General features: G+C 48.8%; 1 protein-coding gene across 1 annotated transcript in view; it reads right to left on the bottom strand.

Moving 5' to 3' along the window:
* The window catches only part of PLD1 (phospholipase D1), a 57518-nt gene extending 39439 nt beyond the window's left edge, over positions 1–18079 (bottom strand). The window contains exons 1-3 of the mRNA XM_082288434.1: positions 17986–18079; positions 487–672; positions 26–153 (exon numbers count right to left, since the gene is read on the bottom strand). Coding sequence (XP_082144560.1) covers positions 26–153; positions 487–640 — 282 coding nt within the window. The 5' untranslated portion in view covers positions 641–672; positions 17986–18079. The remainder of the gene's footprint in view (positions 1–25; positions 154–486; positions 673–17985) is intronic.
* Positions 18080–27161: the final 9082 nt, after the last annotated feature.

The raw sequence follows: 27161 nt of genomic DNA, 5'->3' as shown, positions 1-27161 counted from the left end.
AAATGGAATTTCTGGAAGTTCTGACCTTCTTAGTGGAAGTAAAGCGTTCAACTTCCAACACACGCACTCGGACAGGACATCCCGTGAGGTACGTCTGCGTGCCCGGCTCCTTGAACCCATGGGTGTGGTAGATGGCAGAGAAGGGAATGCACACTGGAAGGACCACAAACCCCACAAAACTGTTAGCTCAACAGCCTTGTAACACGAGGGCATGAAAGCCAGCAGACAGCAGCTATGCTTTAACACGGGAGCATTTATACAGCAGCATTAATTCCAGCAAAAGATAGCAACTTTTATTAAAGAGAGCTCAGAGACAAGGTTACACAGAAGGGACCTGACTTGAAAAGCTCAAGTTTTAAGACCCTCCTGGTTCTAAATCAGGGTCAATGCTGGGCTTGGCAAAACCCCTGAGGCTGTACCCTACCTGCCAACAGATTGTTAAACCCGGGCAGGACATGGGATGAGAACACAAGGGTGTCAACTCACCAGAGCCTTTGGGGTCAGTGAGTATCTCTGCATCCACCTCCTCCCCCTCCACATGGAGCTCCCTGGTGTCCAGGCTCTCGATGATGTTGCTCATGTCTGCAGCGAGTTTCTTCAGCGCGGATGTGGCTCCATGGCTTTCTGCTCTCAGAGACATCTCAGGGGCCTGTGCTCAGGAGCCGTGGGGCACTGGGGAGAGATGGGGCAGGGCTGTCACCACCCTGTCTGTAACACAGGGCTCAAGGAAACCACTGGCAATGCATGGACACATCTTTCTTCCATCCCTTTACCCACATTCATCCCAAATATCCCCATCCTACACTCCTACTGCCAAATGTTCAGCCCTAAAGCTACAAACCATACCTTGCCTGGCTAAATCCCAGACTTAGTTCACCCAGCACTGCGTTTCTCAGGTCAGGCTGCACAGAGGAAAAGCTCACTCAGAAAAACCTGTAGGCGTTTTTGCTACGTGTTCTTCCTTTGAGGGAACTTCTGATAGAAACTCCTGGCATTATTAAGATTTCCTCTATTTCTGTGCACCTTACACAACTGCCTGTGGTGTCTGCATGCCTCATGCTCTCCCACGGCTCCATCCTCTCAGCAGGCTCAAAAGTTACAGCTGTAAAGGTTCCTCTCCAGGGTCAGGAGCATCCTGATGCCCACAGAAAGCCTGGAAGCAACAAGGTAGACTCCATAGCTTCTGTGCTCACCCATCCAGCATCCCAGGTGGCTGCAGGAGACAAGCCCACTGTCCCTTTGCAACGGGGACACAGCCAGGGGGAAAGCTGCTGCCTGCTCGGAGCACTCAGGCAGTGGCACATAGAGGTGTTTGGGCACTGGTGACTACAGCACTTCCCACCTTTATTCCCATCTATCCATGCCAGGAGCCTGAGTCATGAGAAAAATGGGGAAGGAAGAAGCAAAAAAAAAAAAAAACAAGGAAACAAAAGTAAATCGATATATGAGGCATAGCCACTGACACTGGCACAAGGCTTCCCTGCTTGTGAGTATTTGCAAACCCTCTTCCTCCTCCTCCCCTTCCTTCTCCAGGCTCTGCATCTTACCACAGGGCTGTGGAGCTGGCTGCTGGTCCTTGCACACAGCCAGGCTCCAGCTCCTGGGCATCTCCCTGGTGATGACAAAAAGTCCCTTCAGTCTTTGTCCTGCTCTGCAATAGATGTCACAGCTCGACAGCTACACTGAAAAAATAAGGACGGGACAAACTGGCAACATTTTACAGAGGCCAATACAAGGATGCCCATTTATACTTGTGGAAACCCTCACATTGTGTTAAAGAATGATTTTTCCAAAAAAGTGTGACATTTCTGATGTTAAGTTCTGCAAAGAACACTGTGCAATTATTCTTGAGTGAGCTCCACAGCAAGAGCTGGGTATGCCGTAACTTGGAAATAATTTAACATTTTAATAAATCATGTGTTTTGCTGCTTTTGAAAGAACATTCTCTATTATTGTTTCCTCTTGAAACAAGTCCATTATTTCATTACTACATAAGGCTGATACCATGTAAGCCCAAAAACATGCCAGAAGCGGCTGCCTTCAGAAAAAAAAAAACCATTTGCACACAGACTTCAATCAAGAAAAACTGGGTCAATCTCTTCTCTTATACCAAAGTAAATGCAGAACCATCAGCTTCATCTTGGGAATGAGGGCTCCAAGGGCCATGGTGGCTCTGTCACCTTCCATCAGTGGCAGGGAATGCCACCAGAGCACAAAAGGCTTTAGGACCAGACCAGGGGATCACTGGGCCCCCAGGTCACTTCAAGAGATCTGCCTGAATAATTCAAACATAAAACCACATGTGGGTACCTCCTTTCCTAGTGATTCACTGAACTGTAGAGCAATGTCTCGGTTTCAGCTGGGACACAGTTAATTTTCTTCTTATTAGCTGGTACAGTGTTGTGTTTTGGATTAAGGACTAGAATAACACGGTAGGTAACACACTGATATTTGAGTTGTTGCTAAGTACTGCTTCCTCTAATTCAAGGACTCCCTGGTCTCCCATGCTCTGACAGTGAGGAGGTGCACAAAAAGCTGTGGGGCAGCATGGCCAGGACAGCTGACCCAAACTGCCCAAAGGGCTATTCCACTCCACAGGACACCATACCCAGGATATCAGCTGGGGAAATTGGCTGGAAAGTCCCGACTGCTGCTGGGAGCTGGGCACTGGTCAGGGGGTGGTGAGCAATTACTGTGTGCTGCATCACTTCTTTCCATCAGTGTTACTCCCCTTTCATTACAATTATTACTATATTTTATTTTGTTTCAATTATCAAACTGTTCTCACCCCACTGATGTTACCCTATCCAGCCTGTGCAGCCTCTGTGCAGCAGGAATTTGGCACTGGCACTGCCCCACACCTCCCTCATCACCACTTAACGGAAAGCCAGTTCTCCCACTTGGAAGCTTTACACTTTTCCTATTCTAACAGCATACTGCAGGGGATTTCAATTATTCAGAGACCATAAGGTACATTTTCATTTGTTTGGAGTGAAGTCATTCCACCTGGCTTTGGGTGTTTGATTTTCTCCCTGGAAAGCAGGCATACATAAAGAGCATTCCCAAAGGACGCAATGCTACCAGGCTTTCCCAGATAACCCTGGGGATGGCAGGAAGGAGCCCAGAGCCTCACTCCACACCAACACATACAATAAACTCCTATTTCCCACTCAGCACCTCACACAAAGAATTTTTTTGTGCATTTCTAGCTGGAAAGAAAGCAGCATCTTGCTTTGTATTTCTGTCTGCATTCACATTTAGAAACAAAACAGATTTTTTTTTTTTTCTCTCCATCAGAAGATGCTTTTGCTTCATGGAAATTTAATGCCCTTTCCAAAAGAAGTTTTCCATGGTCAAAGAGAACACAAGCCCAAACACACTCTGGACATGCCATGCCAACAATTACACTTGAAGGAAACTAGCAGACAAATACCAGCATCAGCAGGGCTGGTGGAAGAGCAACAGAGAGGAGTCAACAGGGAGAGAGGATGCTCATCCTCCCTCCTCCTCCTGCTTTCCTCCCTGCCATGCCAGGTACAGCTGGGTTCTCTGTCAGATTAATTGACACAGTTGGTTAATGGATAAACAATTAACCAGTGTATGCAATGATTATTTGCAAGGGACCACAGCAAGGCTCCATAACTCAGGATTTTTTTTTTTTTAAAGCTAAAGCTGTTTTCACAGCTGGCACAGACAAATCCTGCAATAAAGCAGAATCCAAACTCAGATGGACCTGAGTCAGTCCCAGCAGCAAGATTCCCCCCATAGAGATTAGAGCCAAATTTTTGGGTGGAGAGGGGAAAACGTGACTTGCCTGTGGCCCTGCCAGCAGCCCCACAAGCCTGGGCAGTGGCCATGCTCCATCACAGCTGGCTGCTGCAGAGCCAGAGGACACAGGGCAAACCCAGCCCTGGGCAGGGAGGATGGCACTGGGGTCAGCTGGAAAGACAGGACATACCACATCCTTCTGAAAGCTTTGCCAAATTGCTTTACAGAGCTCTGCTCCATAAGAGCTACTTAACCTCTTGGCCAGAGTTTCCACGCGGACACTCTCTGCATTCCCGTGGGCAAGCTGAGGAATGCTTGGGTTAATCTGCAACAGGCTGGGTGTAAACAGGCACCAAGCACGGATATCCAGGATTTAGCCACAAACCAGGCAGGCCACAGCAAGAAGGCCCTGCCTGTCCAGTGCCACTCACTGCTTGCACTGCTGATGGACCAGAGAAGGGAATTATAAACCTCTGATATTGCACTCAAGTGACACCAGCAAATCACAGGAGACTGCAAATAATAGGATGAAACTTATGAGAAACAAGTGCTGCATTTCAGTGTTCAGCTGTTGCCATTCAGGATAGAAAACAAGCAGCAGGTTTTTTAAAGGAAAAAACCCCAGCCAACCAAAAGAGAAAAACCAGGGTCTGACTGAGTCAAGAACCGGCGATCCGAACAAAGGCAAAACCTTTGCCAAGATGCACAAACAGGACTATTGCCTTTGAACCAGGCAGGAAGAGATGGTGCAGAACACAGGAAGACTCAGACCTAAAGCATTTGACCTGTGAGAACAGTGTCAACACTGAGAGAAGGCAGAGAAACGTGACAGCAGACTGCAAGCCTGCAGAAGGCTGCTGTGAGCAGGGTGGACAAGGGAGAAGTGCTCTGAATTAGAATCACAGAATGGTGATTCAAGGTTGGAAGGGACCTTAAAGATCATCCAGTTCCAACCCCCTGACACAGGAAGGGACATCTTCCACTATCCCACGTTGCTCCGAGCCCTGTCCAACCCAGCCTTGAACACTTCCAGGGATGGGGCATCCACAGCTTCTCCAGGCAACCAATGCTTCACCACCCCCAAAGGGAAAAATTTGTTCCTAATAGCTAATCTAAATCTATTCTCTTTCAGTTTAATTGCTTGTTTAAAGCAGAGACTAGGGAGAAAGCCCTATCTAATGGCAAAGGCACGGCACTGCCTGAGGAGGGGTTTGCAGACCCCCAGGGCTGGAGGAGGCAGGGGAACAGCTGCACCTTCAGCACCCACACCCCAAACCTGCTGCTGGGGCAGCAGCTGGTGTGGCAACCTGTGTTTGAACAGAGGGAAGGCACTGCTCCAGCTTTATCCAGCTCAAAGTCTGCCTGGGCAAAAGCAGCAAGAAGGAAAACACAATGAAAAGACTCAGCAGTAAAGGAAAACATGGTAAAGAATGAACAGACAAGGAAAAAAGGAGATGATCAAAAATGTAAAGAAGTAAAACACACACTACAAACCCCATAAAGATTGCTGACACTGCCTTTGTCCAACCCAGTTCTTGTATTAATTATTTCCTCTCCCAAGCACCACTTAAGGTCTCTGCCTCCCACTCCCAGGCTGTCCCCACAGCACATGGACCCCAAACCTCTTGAACTGCTAAAATACATACACTGGAAATAGTGACAGCATCAAGAGTCAGCCGAGATTTCAACTGCAGGGACAATGACTTAAAAATCAGAAATTAACTCTATTAATCCCCAAGCCCTTGTGAATATACTGCAAACCTGCAGCTCCATCCTGCAACTTTGCGAGCCCAATATCTACTTGTTATTTGCCATTTTGGTTATGCTTTAACCCCAAGTTATTACTTCAGGGATCATATGACCATCTCAGCCTTCGCTAAAGAAAATTTTTTTCTACTTGTTGCACAGGACAACAAAAGCACAGCTTTAAAGGCATGGAAACTGGAAGGCAGGAAATACATATTTTTGTAAATATTCATGAACAGTTCTGTGTTTTGAAGACACTCACGTCCTGATGTGAAAATGTATGCGGCTGGTAATAGCACAGATTACCTAAAACTTGGTCAGCCTGAGTTTATTCCGTATTGTGGCAGATCTGAAACAAGCTCAGATAATCACAGCTCCTTAACGAGGTTCCGATGCTGACAAGCACCACACAGAGCTACGAAACCCAGAAAAACTTCATTTGGAGAAAGAGGGGAGCAGAGAAGCAAAAATACATCCAGGAAAAACAGACATTTCCTGCTAATGCCTCCCCAGGGTTTGACGCTCTGTATCAACTCTTGTCCCTACGGTGAGAAACACTAGAATCCCTGAAAATTATCTCCTGTTCTCATGGCATCTCTCCCAGTACAGCGACCTTTTGGCAAGGGCTGTGACGAGTGACCTCTGTTCCCATACTTGGTTTTCTACTGCAGACAGCAGCGCCCATGGTGGGACACACAAAAACCTCCCAGGCTGCCTGGAGCAGGACAGACAGGCTCAGGCCAAAACAGGGCAGTGAGATGGGGTTATTAAATAGAAAACAAACAAACAAACAATCAAAACAATGCCCAAAGAATCTGAGCCATGAATTCTCTCTCTCTCCTCCTGCTGCTGCCAGGAGCCTGGGTGCAATAGGGGCAACCAAGAGCCCAGATGAAATGCCAAGGAACTGCTATGCACGATACCCTCAACAGCTATTTGCTCTGTCTAGTGGTGATGAATCTTTTGTATGTAAATATTTCCTAATTCATCCCATTTCAAACCTAAAATTAGCTTTGGACCACTCTGTCATGGAGAAATAGCCTCAGGTGACAAGAGCCCTTTCTGAGGAGTTATTTGCCTCCCCCAGGAGGAGCTGGGCTTGTCAGCACCCCAGATTAATGCCCTGGCACACCTTCCTTCTCCCAGCCCTGGGCAGGAGTCAGCCCTCCACCTCAGTTAGGAAGTGACCCTGTGCTCAGGATCCCTGCCAGCACCTGCAAAGAGCATCCTGCTTTTCCAGCCCAGGAAAAATCCCCACACTCACACAAAGTATAGACACACACTGATTTTATCTTTCCCCCCAATATTTAATCAAAAACCCAGGGCTCTTGTAGGCAGCATGTTACATTTCCTGACTATGAAATTAAAAGACAAAAGGGTTGAAAAATACTCAGCAATGCCTTAACTCTGCTCTTCAGTTCAGTACATGGAAAACACTCATCCAGAGGAGCCAGCAGCCAACAATGGCACATGCACACGCCTCCTGAAAATCTGCCCTTCTGGATGCTCATACTGCAGGGGCAGTGCAAAAGGATTAGGGTTTGTTTTTTAAAACACACAAAACAACCCTTGAGTAAGAACCAAAGCACTGCTCCCACCCTGGAAAGATCTGGAGCTGGAGAACTGAAATAAAAATCCAGATCAACAATAAACATGTTGAAACTTCATCCTGACCTAATTTACTTATCTTTAGCCCAATCCTGATAAAACCAACATATTTTAAAACACTGTTTCCAAAACAATCATTCTCACAAAGTACCCACATTTAATAGCAATACCTCTAAAAGCAGAAACCAGTTAGTGCTTCCTGCACCACAGTTCCCTGGCTCCGCATTATTGATTTCCACAGTCCTTGCCACGTGAGGCTTATTGCCAAGCCATCAGACTGCCCAGAGGAATAGCAAAGTCACAGGAATCCACATGGCCTGTTTGCAACAGGGCATGAGATGCTTCAAGGCTGGCACGGCCTGGAAACAACAGGTTCATCCTTGGAAGTCCCTGCTGCACTATCCACACTGGGCAGAGCCCCTTCCGCCCCTGCAGCATCCATCCCACAGCACTCCTGCTAGAGAAAAGGGCACAGAAAAGCCACGCAGGTCAAGGGAAAGGATGAGGCAAGGCACTGGTGACTAACCACGGCTGCAGCCAGAAAACCGCTCCGTGCTGGTTTGTCCCCACACCCAGGCCCAGCCTAAGCGTCAGGCACCTCCCAAGGACTCATTTCGTTTGCTTTACAGAACAGTAAAGGGAAAACATAAACATCCTCGGATGGGCAGCGGCTGCTGATCTCATGCTGATGTACTGGTTGCTCTGGCTCCCACTCCCCCTGGAGCAGCACTCCAGGAGCACCATCCCTGCTCCCCGGGCTGCCACAGGAAGTGCAGCCTTCCCAGGAAGTCGATCATTAGGCATTTATTGGTAATTAACGCTGGCCCTACATATACTAATTCATCACCTTGCTTTGGATTCCTCAGGCATGGACAAGAGTGCTTAAGCACAGCACTCGCACCTCAGGCTGTGCATCCTCCAGAGATCACCACCAGCCCTCCACTCCCTGATGTGGTCACAGCACACATCCTCACACCCTGCAGCCCTAAACCCAGGAGCACAGCACATAACACCCCAGGACAGGGGACGACCAGAGCCCCTGGGACCTGGTTACTCACCCCCAGAAGACGCACTGTAGTAGCAGGCAGGCAAAGGGAACCAGGTGACAGCACCTTGGGGATCAGCTCCACCTCAGCATCCCCAAACTGCACAACTGAGATGCAACAGAGTGGTCACTCGAGTCCTGGGCTGATGGAAAAGAGGGGATGGGAAAACTGCCTGCTGCAAAGAGCATCAACAGCAGCAAGACCAAAGGATGCAGCACTTCTGGGTGCTGACAGAAACACTGAGCTTGGCACAAGACAGAGCCCACAAAAGCTTTATATAAAATCCCAAAAGCAAGGAGCTTACCAAAGTGATAGTGTTATGCACAGGACTCTTGGAGTGACCACAAGGATCAGGGAAAACAAGGACCACCACGGTGCTCACAGGATGATACGCATGGCTGCTGCTCTTATCTGTAGTTGAACACGTCATCCAAATACAGCACATATTTTTGTGACCTAAATGTACAGATATCTACAGGGCTGATGTCCTGTACATCACTCAACACTATTCTGGTATCTCCCAGTGCCACATCTGCTCCAGCAGCTGCCACCTGCCAAGCCACATTTCCGCACGGAATTCCGGCAGCTCAGAGACGAGCGGGCATGCTGGCAGGCAGCCCAACACCTCCATCCCTCCCTCCCACAGTGGGGTTAGGTGGCAGCTGATAAATGCAAACATAGACCCTTCACATACCTCCTACCAGCCACGCTAATTCCAGGGAAAGCACTGCAGCCTGTGCTCGGGAGGGATTTGACAACTGCAACAGGATCTCAGCCCAGCCCTGTGCCCTGCACGGGCACTGGCTTCTGGCAGCAGCTCTAGAGCACAGGTATGTGTCAGGAGGTCAATGTCCCCACTCCTGCTGCCACCCTGCTGCTGACTGAACTGTTCCTATTAACTGGGAACATGACCTTTCTTTCCCCTCCTGCTTTTTTCCATGTGAAAACACAGGGAGCTGACTTTTGTTGACCCTTTATGTGACCTGCTCAAAGAAATGAGAAATTCCTGCAGGTATCACAGCAACAAGGAATAGCAGATTGAGACCATGTACTTTTACTGATAGTTTAACTAAAAGTTTAACACGTTAATAAAATGCTGTTTCCATCGTCTTGACTTTTGGGAGTTTGTTTGCCTTAATGGAACTTTTCAAATAATTTCCATTTAAAAGAAACCCTAAACAGTTGGCAGGAGCAGAGGGCCATGATGGAGGAGGAAAGCAACCCTTCTGCTAAACAGTACCACTGTTAGTGTAGTCCCCACTACAGTGCAGAACTCAAATGTTCCCGTGTGAGCAGTCAAGTCCAACTCCCTCCCCTGCCTGAGAAGTCCAAGGCACAGGCTCATCTCCCAGGGTGGCTTCCCCAGGACACCACCAGCTCTGAGGACAACCACCACCAGTTTTATTGATGCTTTTGTCCCTCTCAGAGGCAGCTCCAAGCACAGGGTGCGGGGCTGGGACCCACATGCAGTGCCAGGCCTACACAGGTGTTTGCACGGTGCCATCCCACGCTGATCCTTCCTGGCAGTGTGAACCAACCCTGTGATTGCTCACGCTGAACATTAACTTCTGCCAAGCTTTTGCTGACTGTGCACACACTGTGCCAGGGGTGTTCTTTGGTAAACCCAGAGCATGGGATGAACTCTGGTTTATGGGTGTGAGAGGAACTGCGGCACCTTGGGGTCACCAGGCTGTCACAGCAAGTATACGTCCCAGTTCCTCTCTCTGCTCCTCAGCCAGAATCCTGCTGCCTCTCCATCCCAAATGGGACCCTGAACCTCCCTGAGAGCACTGTCACCTGCTGTCCCTGCCCGGGACAGGCTGGAGCCACAAGTGCAAAGCCCCACGATGTGGCACAGCCACACTCATCATCCCAAAATGCTCCTGTACTCCTGCCTGTAGACCTGGATTCAGCACCTTTCCAAACTGAAGCTCCCTAATGATTTTTAATGTTTTATTTAGCAATGCTTTTAAACACGTTTGATGCATTCTGGCTGATAAGCTCAAAAAGAATTTGATGTCTCTATCCTCATTTGACTTCAGTTATTTTCCAGTCTACTCCTAAAGCTGCAGCGCTCTGTGGCCGCAGCTCCCACTGTCGGCACCCAGCACTACAAGGCTGTTGTACAATCAGGCATCGATCCCAAAAAACCAGCAACAGCAGGTCCCAGAGGTGACAACAGGAGGGTGCATGTCTGCTCCTGATCCACATTTCCATGAACAGCTGCTTTTCCTCAGCACAGCCAGCAGCAAGCACCGACACGGGCAAACACCAGCCCTCAGCCTCCCTTTCACACCCAGAAATCTCCAACCAGTTCCCAAATATCTTCATCTGCGGATTTAGGATAACATTAAGGCCTCCCAAGAACTGCATTTTCCTTCTCCCTGGCCAGCTAAAACAAATATTTGAGAACGTCTCATTTATAAGAAGAAAACCGTTGGTTCAGGGAAGTCCCAGAGGTAATTTTAAGAGAAGCCATTAAGCCAAGCTCAGAGGGTAGAGGTGATGCTGTCCCCAAGACTTCATGGAGGGCTCCAGGTAGCTTTGCAAACCAGCCTCTCCCATGGAGACCCTCCACAGTAACATAACAGCACCTAGGACACAGGGTACTCAAGTTACTGAAAAATTAATTTTTCTATACCCTGAAGTGTTTGATGCATTATCAGAATTAAGGATGAGTAAATAATCACAGAAATTGGGTTCTGATTTCTCAAATAACTCTCGAACGATGGTTGAGGTTTCAGACTGAGATCAAATCCAGGCAAATTCAATGAGAAATTGTCTGTTATGAAGCAGTAACTTGCAGAAACAGAATAGCTCCCTTATGTTTCTTTCTTAAATACAACTAAACACCTGCAAATTTATGCAAAACAGCTCATTTACACACACTGACAATACTGACAGCTTGCTTAGAGCAAAATAGATGCCGTGGACAATTTTTTTTTAACCACTTTCCTAGGAGGGAGAAACAATGCCTTGATCACGCCTGCACAGGAGGCCGCTGACGGCACACAGGGAAAGATGACGCTCATCTCAGAGCTCAAATCGAGCCTCAGCTGCCTCCTCCCTCCTCTCCCTCACCACATCCCCAGACCTCCAGCAACTTACAAGCAACACTGGTGTCTGGGCAAGGCAGACACCCTGCAGCTCATTCTCCTTTAGTCAAACTCCTCTACAGTATTCTTTCCACAAATTCCTACAGGAAATCAGAGCGTTAAGATTAGGACTTCCAAGCTTAACGCTCCACACCTCAGCACACAATGAGGCAAAAATTAAATACTGTTTTCCCTTCAACTGCCATGACCTTCTGGAGCAGTGCTGGCCAGACAAGTGCTTCCAGAGAGTTTTCTACATGTACAAAAAAGCTGTTTGGCAGGAAGAAATGCAACAGTTTTGGGAGAGAAGAGGCCAAACAAGATCAGACAGCAGTTCCCATCTCACCAGTTCTTTCTCCTGGCGAACAAAATGGCTCACTTGCCATAACTGCGGCCAAAATTCTGCATGATCAGGTCTAACCACAGAGATTTCAAAGCCACCATGAGTCATCTACTATTCTTTCTTGGTAAGACTTAACTCTGGGTGGGACACAGCACAGAAAAAAAAAAATCAATTTGCAGGAAACCTCAGTCATGGAAAAATATACTTCAGAACATCTCACGGGGACTACATAAATAGCAAAAGAGAAATGAGAAAACAAAGTACTTCTTTCTGAAAAGACTACGATGCACTGCCTGCTCTCCAAATTGTTTCAGCAGCCCTTCAGCTGTGACAGTGAGAGGACAGCTGAACTCCCTGGAAGACCCCAGCACCCACAGGTGCTTCCCACTGCACCCAAGAGAACCACAAGCAAGGCAGATTCATGCTCTTCATGTGAAGTCAACTGCATCATGTAACTGCTGCATCTTGCTTGAATTGAAAGAGAAAATGCAAGCACAAACCATCCAATTGTTCCACCTCTTCTGTGCTACATTCAGAGCTGGTTGGGAGTGAGAACACTTACTTTTTAAATTAAAAAAAGCCCCCAGAGAAAGGCTGAGTTTAGCGAGGTAGTGGGGTGCTGTTACGAGGTCCTGCCATGGCCACAACACCTCAGGCTACTGAAAGTGCTGGAAAGGTGCAATTAATTACTCTTGCTGGTTTATTTCCCCCCCACACACACACCCCCCGAGGGCTTCCTGAAGGCTTCAAGCAGGAGTCAGCCCAGCTGATGGTGAGAGAAGCCTGTGCTGCGAGGTTCATCTGACCCAGGCAATGCAGAAAGCCTGTGCTCACCAACGGGTGTTTTCTGGGTGGGGCAAATACAGACAGGCAGGAAGAACAAGAAATGAGTATTTCTGATTTTAAAAATCCTGCCAGAAGTCTGGCTGGAAAATGGGAGAAGTTTCTAGGAAGTGGCTCAGCGATGAGCCAGTGCTGGTGGCAAGGAAGAACCCTGGGACATGGCATCGGCAGATCCTGGAGGGAAAAGAGAAGCAAGTTCTTGCACGGCCAGACAACCAGAAACTGCAACTGGCTCTGAATCAGCCACTTGCACAGGCTGGGACAGAGGCTGTCAGAGTGCTGCTCTGTGGGACATTGTCTGCCTGGCACTGCCTTTTGTCTCTGTGCTCTGGAACACTTGTCCTGGAGAAGAGAGGACCCTCTGTGCCTGGACCACCTTCCCCAGCCCTGGGGAGGAAGATGTAAAGTGCCCCCAGCTCACTGGGATCTTGCTGCCAATCCTGAGAGAGCCCAGGGAAGCACCAGGTGTTTCTAAGTAGGCTTATCTTATTTCTCTGAAAAAAAGAGTCCTCATGTGAAGGCTGCACACACGAGGGCTCACTGCACCGGCAGAAAGAAAGATGTAAGACAGGAATCAGGCCCACTTAGCCTGACCTGAAAAATGCAATCCAGGAAATGCAGTTTAGTTTTCTTCACCAGCAGGTATAAACCACGAAAACAGACCTCAACACCATGAATAGTCTGAATATTTGCTGCTGTCAGTATGGTGTGCACAGGACTCCCCCACCCAGACAGAAAAGTCTCCTTCTGTTGAGTAAACCTGCCAATAGTGATGAGTTTTCTCATCCTCAGCCCTACAACTCCTCCCCCGGAGGCTTTCTATGAGTGGGCAGTGGAGGGGTGCTTTTCTTCTTCTGCAAAATGTGCAGCCCATCACTATTCACCCTTTTTTATGACACCTGCCCTTTTATTACAGCCTTTCTCCCTAAATAGTCAGTTCCTCGGAGCAGAAGATCATTTATTTTACCTATTCCTCCTCTGCCATAAAAACAAGAATAGAGGAGGAAGGGACAATGTCATTACACTAAGGTAACTAGTGCAAACTGGTTAGTTTGATGTCAAATCCTACTGGAGGGTAGCACCATTTTATTTGATGGAGCTCAACCTGGTCCACTCTGCATCCCCAAGGAGTAAAAGGGAAGATTTAAGGGAAAACAAATTGCAGAAATGTGACCAAAGAGCACAAAGATACAAACACCACACATGGCCAACACCGGCTTCAGTGCAGACTTGGCACAGGTGGACAGACATGCCAGAGTTCATTCCCACCCAGCCCCACTCTCAGGCACTTTTTATTGGCATCCAAGCAAGCATGGTAGCCCAAAAAGATTCTCTCAGGTAATTGCCTCAATATTAAAACCCCACATACATTCCATTTTGGCAATAAGCCCTGAACAGGCTGTCACCCTGCCTACTGAGCTGACACCACACTTGCTGCTGGAGTGGCGACAGATCCTCTGGCACTTGCTCCATCCCCCTCCCTGACCCCTTTTCAGCAAGATTTCCCTGACCTGTATCTATTTAGATTCGTGCGAGCCACAACTGTTTTTAAATAGAAGGTTTTATTTTCTGAGACAAAACCGGCCTCCTTTCTGGGGTGCATGGCTTCCTCTCTGTCTGGTGCCATCCCAGCTCCTTTTGGGGTCCCAGCTCTCCAGTGTGGGAGTAGCAGCCACCAGACGGCTTCTCCCCCTCTCCCCACACCAGCAGATGGGTGCCCGGGGGCTGGAGCTGTCTGACAGACACGAGCCCCACTCCTGCTTTGTTATGTAAACCCCCAGGTTTTGGTGTTTATCTGCTTTAAGGATCCAGAAATCACTAAATGCCACCGCAGCGCGTGGGCACGAGGAGCGAGGGATGTGCGAAGCGCTCGGGACAGTGGTGATGGCACGCGATGCCCCCAGTGATACCTCCCACTCCTCTGCGTAGAAACAGAGAAAACTCTGAATTCCAAAGACAAATATATATATAAATATAAAATTCATGGTCTTCATATCCACATTTCATTCCTGTTTGTTCCTCCCCCCCCGCATAGAAGCCAGGGGAAGGGTGCACGTCTCATTGCAAGGGCCATGACTGCCCCGTGCCACCCTGGACACCCTGTGCCAAGCAGGTGAAGGAGGAACACGGCAAATATTTTTTAAATCAAACCTGGCAAATGGAGCTTTTTCCATCAGTCCCTCTACCACCTTCTGCCTCCCAGGGCGTCTGCACATGCAGAGCTGGTATGTAAATGTATCACATGATCACAAGTCCACGAAAGTGAGGGACAGGGCAGGCCCATCTGGGTAAATATCTGTTTAGAACTTTTTTATATATCTAAAACAACAACAAAAAAATTGAATTGACTGTATATATCTATCTCTATCCTGCAGCTCAGCAGAGCTGAGGTCTGGCCATGCATAGGTGGGTGCAAAGAAGCCAGGCTGCACACAAGCTGCACACACATCCCACCTCTCAGAGGGCAGAAAAAGCATGGCAAGCAGCACCTAAATATGGACTGAAAAAACCCTTACTTTGGCAAAAAGAACCCAAAAAAGGCTGGCCAAGGTTTTGTGAAGGGAAAGAAAAAGAACACAGTAGCAACTCCAGTAAGGCAAATGATCATGACCAAATCTCAGTCCCTGCAGGAGTTTCCACAGTACAGGGCATGTGAGAACAAGTTAAAAATGCATCATCAAATAATTGCCAGTCAGACAAAAGGAGGAAAAGGCATGAAAGGTTTGCTCTCGCCCTCCTCCTTCCTCGGCCATAGTCAAGACCAGGTGTTTACTGACATCAGACACTGCAGAAGAAAATCAAAATTGCTTCTTCAGCTCTGTTATACATAGATTTAGGGCCATTGGCCAATGCTGATTCTCACTAATGCATTATTATTACTATTATTATTATTATTATTAGAATCACTTGCTGCAAAATAGCTGTACCAACATGAAATTAAGGATCCACCTGTTTGCAGCAAAGGCATCACAAAGGTGCTGCTCCTCACGGAGCACGATGGCTTCCCGCAGTACTCCAGCAATTTCAGACACTGAGTTTCTCCTTTGGTGAATTCACTGGGTACAGACAGAGAGCAGATAAAACTAGAAGCCTCTATGAATATTAGTAACTGATATCTTCCTTATTATGTCATTTCAAGGGAATAACACTTGTGGTAACATCAGCATTTAAGTGCGTTCCCCTGACATTTCTCTCCCTGAAGGTTTGATAACCTGCTTTAAATCCATTTTCAGAGGAGGAATAACTGTAAAAACCCAAGTTCAGCTGACTGAACTTGCACTTAATCATGTAGGAAATTTCTCAAATTACTGCTGGAGATAAGATCCACTCCCTTAACACATCTTTCCTCCACCACAGACATACCTGCAGTCTAAAGAGCACTTCCTAAATTACAGGAATTACAGTGTCAAGATGACACAACCCTTTACACTTTGTCACTATTAAGAGTAATAAAAATTTCTAGGTGAGGCACAAGACTTCAGCCCGCTTTGTGAAAGGTTAATTTCACCAGCAATGATCACGTACCTAGCACTTATAATTTCATTTATACACATGTGAAACTGCATCTTCAGCAGTTTAAAGAAGCTGCAATACTGATACCAGCACACTCTTCCTCAGCTGTAAGAACACAGAAGACACCTGTCAACAACAGCATTTTTTGTGGCAGGAGTTCTAGCCTCTCAAAATAGGAAGAGATCATGGCCTCTAGGAAAAGTGAATCTATTAAGTCTTTTCCAGTAAGACCAGACCCTCAGCACTAATTTTCAATTACCCTGAAAAGGATGGTGTTATATATCAAGATAAAACTAAATGTGCAGATGAGTATTTAAGTGAAACGTTTCAAGCTTCTCTACTTAGGAAAGTTAAATCTTGGCAAAACCAAATTCAATAGCTGTACCTCTCAATAAATTTTCATTTAATCGGCTGAAGTACAGTCTACAGCTATCTCTGTAAATTCTAACAGGTCTTTTCAGAGGGATGTGACCTTGGCTCTGTCCCACAGGGAGCTCTGACCAAGCCTGGGGCTGGCTGCCTCTCCGGAGGGGAGGGCGGATCCAGGGCTCAGCACCTGCAGCCAGCAAACCCTGCACCAAGATGGGTGATGGGGACACTGTGGGAGGTCACCCCCGTGCCACATCCCCAGGCCTAGGGGAGGCCAGGCACACTTTCCAACTGCAAAAAACCCCCTGCCTTTACAGGCTTGGTGCTACCTCATGGCAGAAGGACGGGATGAAGGGCCTCTTTCAGCCGCAGGCAAGAGCAGGGCAGGTGCACGGCGGGGACTGGCTGCTGCCATCCCGCCCCAGCGCTCTGCACCAATCCCCTGAGTCCGGATCAGGGATGCCAGCATGGCTGGGGAGTGTTCAGCATCACACGGTAACAGTGACCCTGAGATAGGGGCTCTCTGCATAGTCACAGTAACACAGAGCAGGCTGACGACAAGCAGCAAACGAAGGGCTGCCCAAGGACTCAAACTCAGAGCTTCCCAACTTCTGGCAAAGCTGGGCAGGATTTGGCCAAGAGACCCAAGTCACAGGGCTAACACTCCTGTGAGCATCATGAGGTGGTTGGAAATTAAGTTCCCTGGTTACCTGCAAGCCTCTGGCATGAGCTCATGCTTATCAAATGGTAGAGACGGCACGGGAGGGAAAACATGAATTCTTGAGCGATTAAAGACTCGAAAGAGAGCTCCCACCCCTCGAGCTGCAAACACAGGCAGCTCGAAACACAACGCCGTATGCACACAGGGGGCTTTTGTCCCAGCAGCCATGGGCACTTCGGCCTCGCCGTGACACCCGCACCTTCCACCAGTGTCAAGCCAGCAGAGCTCCATCCACCCCGTCCATCTGCCGGTGCCCGCCCCCAAACAGCCGCACTGGAGAGGCATCGAGCGGTTTTACTGAGAGGAGGGATGTGCGGGTCACGCAGACCTGGGCACACAATGGGCATTGTCCGTCTGTGTGCGGACAGCCCGGTCAGCCCGCAGGAACGCTTCCAAAGCCAAGCGAGCTGCACTGACTTGAACCACGGTCCAGCTCGGACCGGAGGCACTTTGGGGCTGAAGATTTCTAGAGAGCATCATGCCAAATAAAGAAAAGCAGCAACAGGCAGAAAAGGCTTTCATTGGAAGAAACCCAGCCGGCAGCTCGGCAGAACGGGTTGGGTCAGCACGTCGAGTAACTCTCAGGGTTTTCCCATATCCCAGAAAAGGCGGGTGCAGAAGGGACGTGGCAGGGTCACGCTTCACCAGCGCCGGAGACACCGAAGTTCATCGCATCGCCGAGCTTCCCAACCCAGGCGCCCGCTGAGACCGCAGGGCAGGACCGCACCGACCCGAACCCACCCGAAAAACGCGCAAACCATCCCGAGTGTGTCCGACAGGCGACAAACACCTCCCCGCGGCAAAGTCTGCCCCAGCAAAGAGCCCAGGCAGGGGATTCACTTGAAAACAGACGCTCTGCGCTGAAGTCACCGCACTGCCCCGGGCTGGGCGCCCACCCCGGGGCGCCCCGCGGCCGCACCCGCCCGCACCCACCTCCGGCCCCCGCGGCCGCGGGTGCCCCATGGTGCCGTCAGAGTCAGCCGGGTCCCGTCCCTCTCGTGGGGCAGCAGCGGCCTGAGGAGCCGCCCGGAGCAGCACAAGGAGCTTCCCCACAGCCAGCCCCGCCCGTCGGCTCCGGGCGCGCTGCCCAGGCCCGGCCCCCGGGCCCGCCCCGCGCCCGTCCCCGCTGAGGGCACCGCGGCCGCTGCCGGGACCGAGGCACGGCCCAGGGGAGGGACGGGCACCCCGCGCCCCGCCCAGGGTGAGGGTGATGAGCCGAGGGAAGCGCAGAGTGAGCGAGAGGGGAGGAATTGGGCTGTTTAATTCCAACTTCGCAGCGCGTGGAGGGGCTTTGGGATTCCTGCGCGCTCCGAGTGCCGCTTCTACAGGGAGCGCAGCTCTCCGCTTCGTGCTTGGACACTCCAAGAGGGAGAAGCAAATGTTCCCCGCCGTCACCGAGAAACTGCGTTTGGCCAGGGAAACAAATTGAAGAAGGCTGTGCAAATTAACAATTATTAATTGCACATGCGATGGGGGTTTTTTCAGCATAAGACAACCCAATAATTACGGTCCGGTGCTGTTCGGATCCGAGCCTTCCTCCCCTGCACATGCTGCATTTACCATGTTACTTCCCATATGCCCTTTCCAATATGCAAAGAAACAGATTTTTTAGCGAGAGAGAAAATTTTTGTGCTTGCAGAAGCATTGAACTGACATGCGGATAAGCAAAATCCCCAGCAGGTTCCAGCTATAGCCCAGCCGTGAGTGCTGGTGAAACGCCCAAAATCTGTCTGCAGCACTGCAGCTCTCACTGCTGCAGCTGTACGGGGAGATCTTGGTGATTTCTTCAGGGAACCCAGTGATTCCACTTCTATCTCTACAGCAAGACTTCAGCGTGGTTATTAGGATATTTTTCTTCCTTAAATGACTTTTATTTTTTATTTCTTTAAATCATGAAGAACTGAACCAGAGTCCTCAAATGTAGATGAGATAAATAACCCAACTTTGATCACTGCTGATTCAGAGGCAGCCTCTATCCCCCATTCTGGCAGTGCAATATTGAAGCATCACATTCTCCGCCAGAGCAGCACCTGCCTTGTTTATGGGCACACCTGTAACACACAGGCTCAGCTCGTTTACACTGGGTTTACTATGACTTGGCTTACCAACACCTTAACAAAACCAGTGTGAATGATGTGCTTCACACCTAAAATCAGACTTAGAAATCTAAGGTGGGTTCCCAGTAGCATTGCAACACGGTTTCCTTCAGCTCATGGGGTTGGGTTCAAACACTGCTCCATTCAGCATCTGTGGAGAGCTGTGAGTCAAGGTGGCTCAGCAGTGCTGGCTGCACTGAGCAAGGAAAAAGCACAGACATTTGTAGCACTCAGCGTCGGGAGAGAACAAAGCAAGAGAGGAAACTGGGGTGGAACACTGCAGGGCAATGGGAAATATTGGAAGTTGCTCTGTATCACTGCCATTTCCACCCCAAAGAGTGGGCAGAGCCATGTTCCAGAAGGGCACATTTCCCAGCACTCCAGAGAGGTTTCATGCTAAACGTATGGAAGAGGAATGAGCGGAGAGGTGGCACAGGGAGCATCCCTCAGGGCACCCACCTGCCCAGGATCCCCAGTCTCTGCCATCCTCTCTGTTCACTTCACAGCTTCCTGGGCAGGAGGCCAGCAGGCTGCAGAGGACCTCTGCCACCTCCCATCTCTGCACACCTTTCCACTTTGTTGATGCAGAGCAGAGACATACCAAACACAGAGAAAAACAACTTTCTCTGCAGAAAAAGCCCTGCCCTCCCACCCAGAGCTCATTTCAGTGCTCATCCTCTATGTGACTGGCTGATTTCTGGCAAATCTTTCTAAATCCATAAACCTTAGCTCACTTAATGCGTATTTAATCTCTCTGCTGTAGGTTTATGTTGGCAGTGAGCAGGGCTAGACCAGTAGCAGAAGAGAGCACCCAGTGTAGGTGAGCATTTTGGCCTCTACTTTGCAGTGTTCCCCCCTCTGCAGCACCACAACAGAGCAGGTTGTCCACACACAGTTATCTCTCCCAGCAGAAACACCACTGTCTGTGCCCATGTCCCATTAGTGGTTTTCTACACTTCCCAGAACCTTCCCTGTCCCAGAGGCAATTCATAAAGTGGATACTTGGCACATACCCTCGAAAATATCTTGAGCACTGAAGAGGCACAGTTATCTGTCGGGAGTTTCTTTGGTTCTCTCCCACCTGCTTTTCAATCCTCAGGAACTTCCACACATCCCTCAGAGGATGCCTGGTGCCGTCACAGGGGTGTGAAGTTTTCGTATTTAAGGCAAGACTCTGGAGCAAAGAGTGTTCTGAGTGACAGACAGGGCTTGACGCTGCTGCAGTCTGTAAAAAAGGTGCTGATATTAACAATTTTTTTTTTTAAATTGTTATTTAGTCATACTTCATTTTTTTTTCTTCTCTCTAAAAATTTTCATGTCCATGCCCAATGAGGTGGCCAAAAGTGGGGCTACATGAGGCATGTAGAGACATCTGCAGAAGGGCTCTTGGAGAACTGAAAGCCTGTGCTGCTGCACACCAAACCCAATCCATCAGCTGAAAGATAGTGCAGGAAAAGAAACAGGCATTCTTTTTAAATAAGGACATTGTCTTCAATCTTGGTCACCACTTGACATCACAACGCAGGGCGAAAGGGGAGGAGCAGAGGGACAGCAGCTGCTGGAAACTAGAGAAATGCCAAACAAGGCAAGGCTTTAAGGGGGAAAAAAAGGGGGGAAAATAAATGCCAAACTAAGAGCAGGCAGGAGTGAACATGTGACAGCACAAAGAAGCATCACCTTCTCCAAGTCTCTCAAACCGTTTTTTCACACCCAGAGAAACACTCTCCCCTTCCTCTGTGGCAAAAGGCAGTTTTGCCAATGGGTTGGAGTGCACGAAGGATCTCAGCAGAGCCACATCAGGGATTTGTCTGACATGTTGAACACAGGTGTTACCTAAATACAAGGTTATGCCCACAGAGATTCTTATCACCCATTTGCTTTTCCTTTGTTAAATGAACCGAGCTACACCAGGACAAACCCCAGTGTTATTTAATAATGGCTATTCCCCAGCCCAGTGCTCCTGACACTGTTCACAGCAACCCGCACATCAAAGATGGAAAAATAAAAAAAACAACCATCAAATGCTTGAGTGGAGCATTTTGCTGCCTGTCTTTTATATCTGCAGGCATTGAAAGGGCCTTTTCCCTCCTTATATTTCCTCTTTAGCCATCCAGGGGCTCCCTGACACCAAGTGTGGGTCATGTTGTTGCCTCTGCAAAGCCACAGGGACCAGAGGGGAACTAGGGGAAAAAATAAGGAGTTGTTTTCCCCTGGTTGGGTCACATTTGGGAAGGAGCCTGCAGAGCCCCAGGGAAGGGAGGAATCAGCTTTATCATCCTTGGTGAGATGAGGGTTTACTTTGGCTCTGTGTAAAGACACCACCATGCCTCCTGCTCCCGCAGCCTGTCCCCAACCTCTGCTGAAGATGTCCTGACCATAGAGCAAAGAGTTTTCTGCCCCACAGCACAGCGACTCCGCAGCTCTTTAGGACAAAAGGGCTATTTTACCCTGTATCCCAGAGTGTCACCTCACTAGGAACTGGAGATGTGTTTTGCTGTAGCCGTTTCAGAGCAGTGCAATGAGAAAGGGCCTCACATCCTCCCAGGAGGGGCACAAGGGATGGGGCAGAACAGTGCTCAGCTCCAACCCTGACTCCAGTGCCCCCCCAGCACCCAGAGCAGGCGATGGAGCCCCGTGGAGGTGTGCACCAGACATCTCAGAAAAACCCTGTGGATCCACACTGAGGCAGCCACTGGTGACACTGCCAAGGATGGAGCAACCCAAGACAACCCAGTGTGGGCCAGCTGGCATTAAGCCACATAGATGCACCAAAAAAAGAGAGTGATTTTATTGGTTTGTCCCATAAGAGCAGTATTCCAAAAGGAAAAGGCAGGGTTGTTTGTAGAAATGACATTGCCAAGTGCTTTTTTTCCTCCTCTCCCCTTCAAGGACCACTACTGTCCTCCTAACTCTGAGGGAACAGGCAGGGGAGGAAATTCTGTTGAAAGGCACTTCAGCATGAAGTGCCTGACTTGGCCACGGGGCCTCCTGGGAGTTGTAGTCTTGTCTCCTCCCATCCAAATGGCTTTTTTGGCAAAATTCCACAGCAGTGTAATACCTCCCATGACACAGCAGCAGCCCCCCTGCACAGTCAGGGGACAGCGGGACTCCTGGACTTTAGTTGCTACAAGACAAGCCCAGGGGCTGCTCAGGATCCAAACCTTATCAGATTTGGCCAGAATATTTCAGTTTTCTTTCACACCCTTCTCCTCTCACAGAATTCCCATGGAAACACAAACAAAGCTCTTGCTGTTTGGGTTTGGTTGGGGCTTTTTTCCTTCTCTCGGCGGGAGGTGGGAGTGTGGATGAAAGTGGTAAATGAAAAATTTTTAAAATCCCCCTCCCTCAAAAAAAAAAAAAAAAAAAAAAGAAGAAGAAGAAGAAGAAAAATATATAGAATAATTCATGAGGTACCGTGTCTATCTTGATTTCCCCTGCAGCAGTGCATCTCCCCTCTGTATAACCCCTTCAGAGCCTCAGGGGACAGAAATGCACCTCAGAGCTAAAATAATACATATTTCCTGTATCGCAAACTTCCTTTTGGCCAGGAAATGCCCGAATCCAAGCTATCCCGCCCTTTTCTTCACTGGTGCATCGTTCCACAAGATACCTGGATGCCACCGTGTGGCAGCTGCCCCGAGCAGCGGTGGAGGGACAAGGATATGGACAGGGCTGCAGGGAAAGGCAAGGCTTTAAGAGGGGGGGGAAAAAAAAAGGGTGAAAATAAAATAAAAAGGAGGGTTGGAGGTTTTTTGCAGCAATTCACAAAACTTCAAGGAATGCCAAGCACGTCAGTACACGAAGCACAGGATCTGGAGGAAGGAGAGAGTGCAAACCCGCTCCGTATGGTGTTGAGCTCAGACACACACTGTCTTTCTATTTAAAGCCCTGCAGGAACGTGAATGCCAGGTTTGAGTGAGCTCAACAAGTCCCTCTGAAAACAATTTACATGGTCCTCTCTACCACAGGGTCTGGTTATCTGACAGCTTTTAATGCCTTACCGTTCCCACACAGCAGGATACAACCCACCTTTTCCTGCTGGAGGACTGAAGTTTGGATCTGGAAAGGCATTTAATTAATAACAGAGACCAGTGGGACTTCCCTGGGATCCAAATCAGCTTTGGGATGAGGACACGGGTTGCAGAGTGTTTAGTGCTGCTGCCTGCTCACCCCTTGCTTTTCCCTCCACGTGGGAAACAATGCTGGGTGGAACCCTGAAGATGAGGATTGTGCTACCCACACTGTGTCCCCAGGCACATCCTGCAGGCCAAACCATCTTGGCAAGGCCAGAAGGTCCTTCCTCCTCTACCAGCACCCTGAAACTGTCTCCTGCCAGGAGGCAGCAAGAAAAAAGCAATACACAGCCCAGGGTTGGGGTTTGGGGTATGTCTCATTCCTCCATCCTCTGCCTCTGGGGCATGCCTTATTTTCCTATTAAGTCCCTCTGGGATATGTCTCAGTTTCCCCACATCTACCTCAACAGCACTTCTTCTCATTTATTCCAAGGTGCAGTTCATTGAATGAAGAATTACATGTTTTATCATTTGTCCATAACAGGTTGCCAAGTCACCGTGTTATTATTAGCAACGGGAAAGGAACTAAGTAAATTATTCTTAAATTATGCAATGAGCACTTGAGTAAGCGTTAAGTAATGAGTGTTTCTTTAGTGAGGAATCCGAGCGAGACACGCTCCACCCATTTTGTTAACAGACCAAGTCTTATATAAGCTGGATGTTACATAAAACCATAAAACAGGGAGCTGGAGCACTCCTCCACCTTTGGGTGATAACTTTGCTGCAGCCCACGGATACCTGAGCTGACACTGAACCAGCTCTGAGCTAAGAGGCAGCTGATGGCCAGGCCTGGAGCTGGCAGGAGCCAGCGGCAGGGACAGAGGTGTCCTGTGTGTGCAGCCACCAGCCCTGAGCACAGCTCGGGTGGCGAGTCTGGATTTGCCCTCGCACTGCTCTGGAAACAGCCCCTACAGTGACGCGCTCCAAGCAGCTTTATCATCCCTGTGATGATACAAGAACGTGTCTCTGTTCTTATATGGCAGGGCAGGCTAAGCACCACCCAACCCCAGGGTGTAACCCCGAGGGAATTACAGCCGGTGCTCAGGAAGGAGCATGCAAGTGGGGCATGGGTATGGGGAACCTTCTCTGCAGCTCTCCCTGTCTCCAGGGATCTGCAGGAAAGAGCCTTTCCAAGACAGAAGTTCTGTCTTTATAATCGTTTCCCAGCTCCTGGCAGCTGATTCTTTCAATAAATTGACAGGCCAGTTCTTAAGTTGTCTTGAACTTTCAACTTCCGCCACATCATGTGACAAAAGCCACCACAATTTATCATAATTTATCTGCAGAGAAAAGGGGATCCACATCTTGCAACATCAACTACTAGAGCTAAAAAAAGCAGGCTGGTAGGGGGTGCAGCCTCTTCATCACATCTTGTGTGCCTGAAAGCCTGTCTGTCTAGAGAAAAATCATCTATCTCCATAAAGAAATACTTTTCCTCCCTAGACATCTTGCATCCCACCTTAAAATGCACAACTCCAACACTGGGCAGAATAAGCTGACAGCAGTGGTTGCTTCCTAAACACGAGGTCAAAAAAAAGTCTCAGAGAAGAGAATTTGCAATTCTCTTCATAGCCCAGACACCAAATCCTCCTTCAAATGCAAGTATCAGATGCAGTTGCATGAGAAATCAGGGACATTTATCTAGCTGGGGGGACAAAAAGGGGAGGGAAAGATCTTTAGGCACAGGATTGTTGGGCAGGCAGAGCAAAACGTGTCAGGAGTTACTCTCTGGACTACAAGGGAGCTATTCATGGCTGCAATCAGTTTGCTCTGCAGTACTTGCAGGAACATGCCAAGACTGCTCTGTGATTCTGCCCGACTGACTTAGCGTTTGTGATTTGCCTGACCTTTGCTCTAAATAAATGGGAGCCACACAGAGGGAATTTTGATGCAAGTCCCCTGCATCTATAACATCCTCCCTGGCTGCAACCCACTGGCTTCCTGGGGCTTTGTTTTAAAGGAGAGACAGACAGAAGGCAGGCAGGAGGGAAAAATGAAGAAATGAAATGCAAGCTGTCTGGCCCACACAATTAAAAAAAAAAAAAAAAAGAAAGAAAAAGAAATCAGAATAGCCTGGCTTTGTTTCCTGTCATGTTATTTATCTTACTTCAGAATTAAATCCAGATGACATAGATAAGACAGGGGTGACCCCTAGTGCCCTCTCCAGCTGCAGCTTCCACTGTTATTCCCTGTATTGATATTAGAGCATAAACAGAGGGAAGAAGCAGCACCTTTCAGATTTGTTCTTCATTCACAAAGCCTCTCTCTCTCTCCTCTTTCAGAAAAAAGATCTCATTTCCTCTCACTACTGAAACTCTATCACTGTGAGGCATTCACTGCAGCATCCCTTTGTCGCTGTTGTCTAGGAACAAAATTAAACACATTTACTGGTGTAAGAACTTATTATATTCCATTGACTATTTATCATAGTACATTTATATTTATCACCTTACATAATAGAAAGAAGAGCCTATTTTGCTAACTCCAGGCTTGTCAATAGCTAAGAACAGCCATTCAAACTCCTTAGAAGAGACCTTTGTCTTGTAAAAAGTGTATTTTGCAGCACCAAGGCGCTGAAAGGAGTGAGCCTTTCCTGTGACAGCCATCAGTATGCACCACTTTTTTTTTTTTTGTCTTTCAGCAATGTCAAAACTCTCTGTTCTTGTGAATCAGCCTGCACCAGACATACCCTGCTCACTGTGCTGGGTGATGCTCATCAGGGGCTTTTCCTTGTGTTATTGAGAGGGAACAGCTCCTCTTCCAGAAAAACCTTGAGACACCCCCTCACAGATTACTTTGGGATGCAGGATTTTTCTTGAGGAAATAAATGAACTTAGCACAAGCCTGAAAAATTTTTAGCTTCCTGTAATGTGAGCACTTTGGGCACTTCCTGCCCTGCTGAAGTTGGGACTGTGCCCACCAGCATCCAGCGTGGGTGCTACCACATTTCGAAGTTTCAGATATTTAATGGGATCTCATCAGGCAAAGAAGCCACCTGCTAACAGTCCCCACGGCAACATTTCTATCCCCAAGAGAGCAGCAAACCCCCCTGTGCAGCATCACAACCTGCCACAGATTTATCTGATGCCTCTTCAGCTCTGTATTTCTTGCCTGTCCCTTGCAGGCTGGTGTCAGCACTGGCAGCCACCACCCCAGCACCCCTCCTGCTGCACCAGGGCTCCTCTGCAGAGCCTGGATCCTCAGAGCTGGCACCCTCACTGCTCAAGCCCCAGGAACACTTCAACGCTTCCCAAAAGCAATCCCCCAGCCCAGCCTTGGGGAATCCTTGGGAGCCACAGGGATGACACGTTGTCTCATCCCCATCACCACCCAGCTGGCAACTCCTTCCCCTTTTGCCACCTGCCAGCCCATTTCTTCACCAGAAACCACTTCCAGGTCTCAGTCAGTCCTTCCTCCCCAATATCTTTTTGCTTTCACCCAGCCTCTCTGGTCATTCATCCCCAGAGTTCCCTCTTAAGCCCCCAGGATTCCTGCTGCCCCATCACATCCTTATGCATACAAACACCACCACCCCCTTCCCAAACCAGCCCTTTTCTGGTATTTATGACTCAGCCCAAGTGAGGTTGGATCAGCCACAGGTGAGGCTGGTTGATGCCCCTGTAACACTGTTTTACTCATTGCAGGGCTGGGCTGGCTGCAACTTAAGCAGCTGGTTTTTTTCCAGTTTTAGTAGAAGTTCATAATCTGCTCTGGACATAGAATCATAGAATGGTTTGGGTTGGAAGGGGTCATAAAGATCATCCTGTTCCAACCCCTGCCATGGGCAGGGGCACCTTCCACTACCCCAGGTTGCTCCAAGTCCTGTCCAACCTGGCCTTGGACACTTCCACGGATCCAGGGGCAGCCCCAGCTTCTCTGGGCACCCTGTGCCAGGGCCTCCCCATCCTCACAGGGAAGAAATTTTTTTCCTAATAACCAG

This window comes from Coloeus monedula, assembly GCF_965178545.1.
Source record: "Coloeus monedula genome assembly, chromosome: 10".
NCBI lineage: Eukaryota > Metazoa > Chordata > Aves > Passeriformes > Corvidae > Coloeus > Coloeus monedula.
This window is presented reverse-complemented; position numbering and strand designations above follow the sequence as displayed.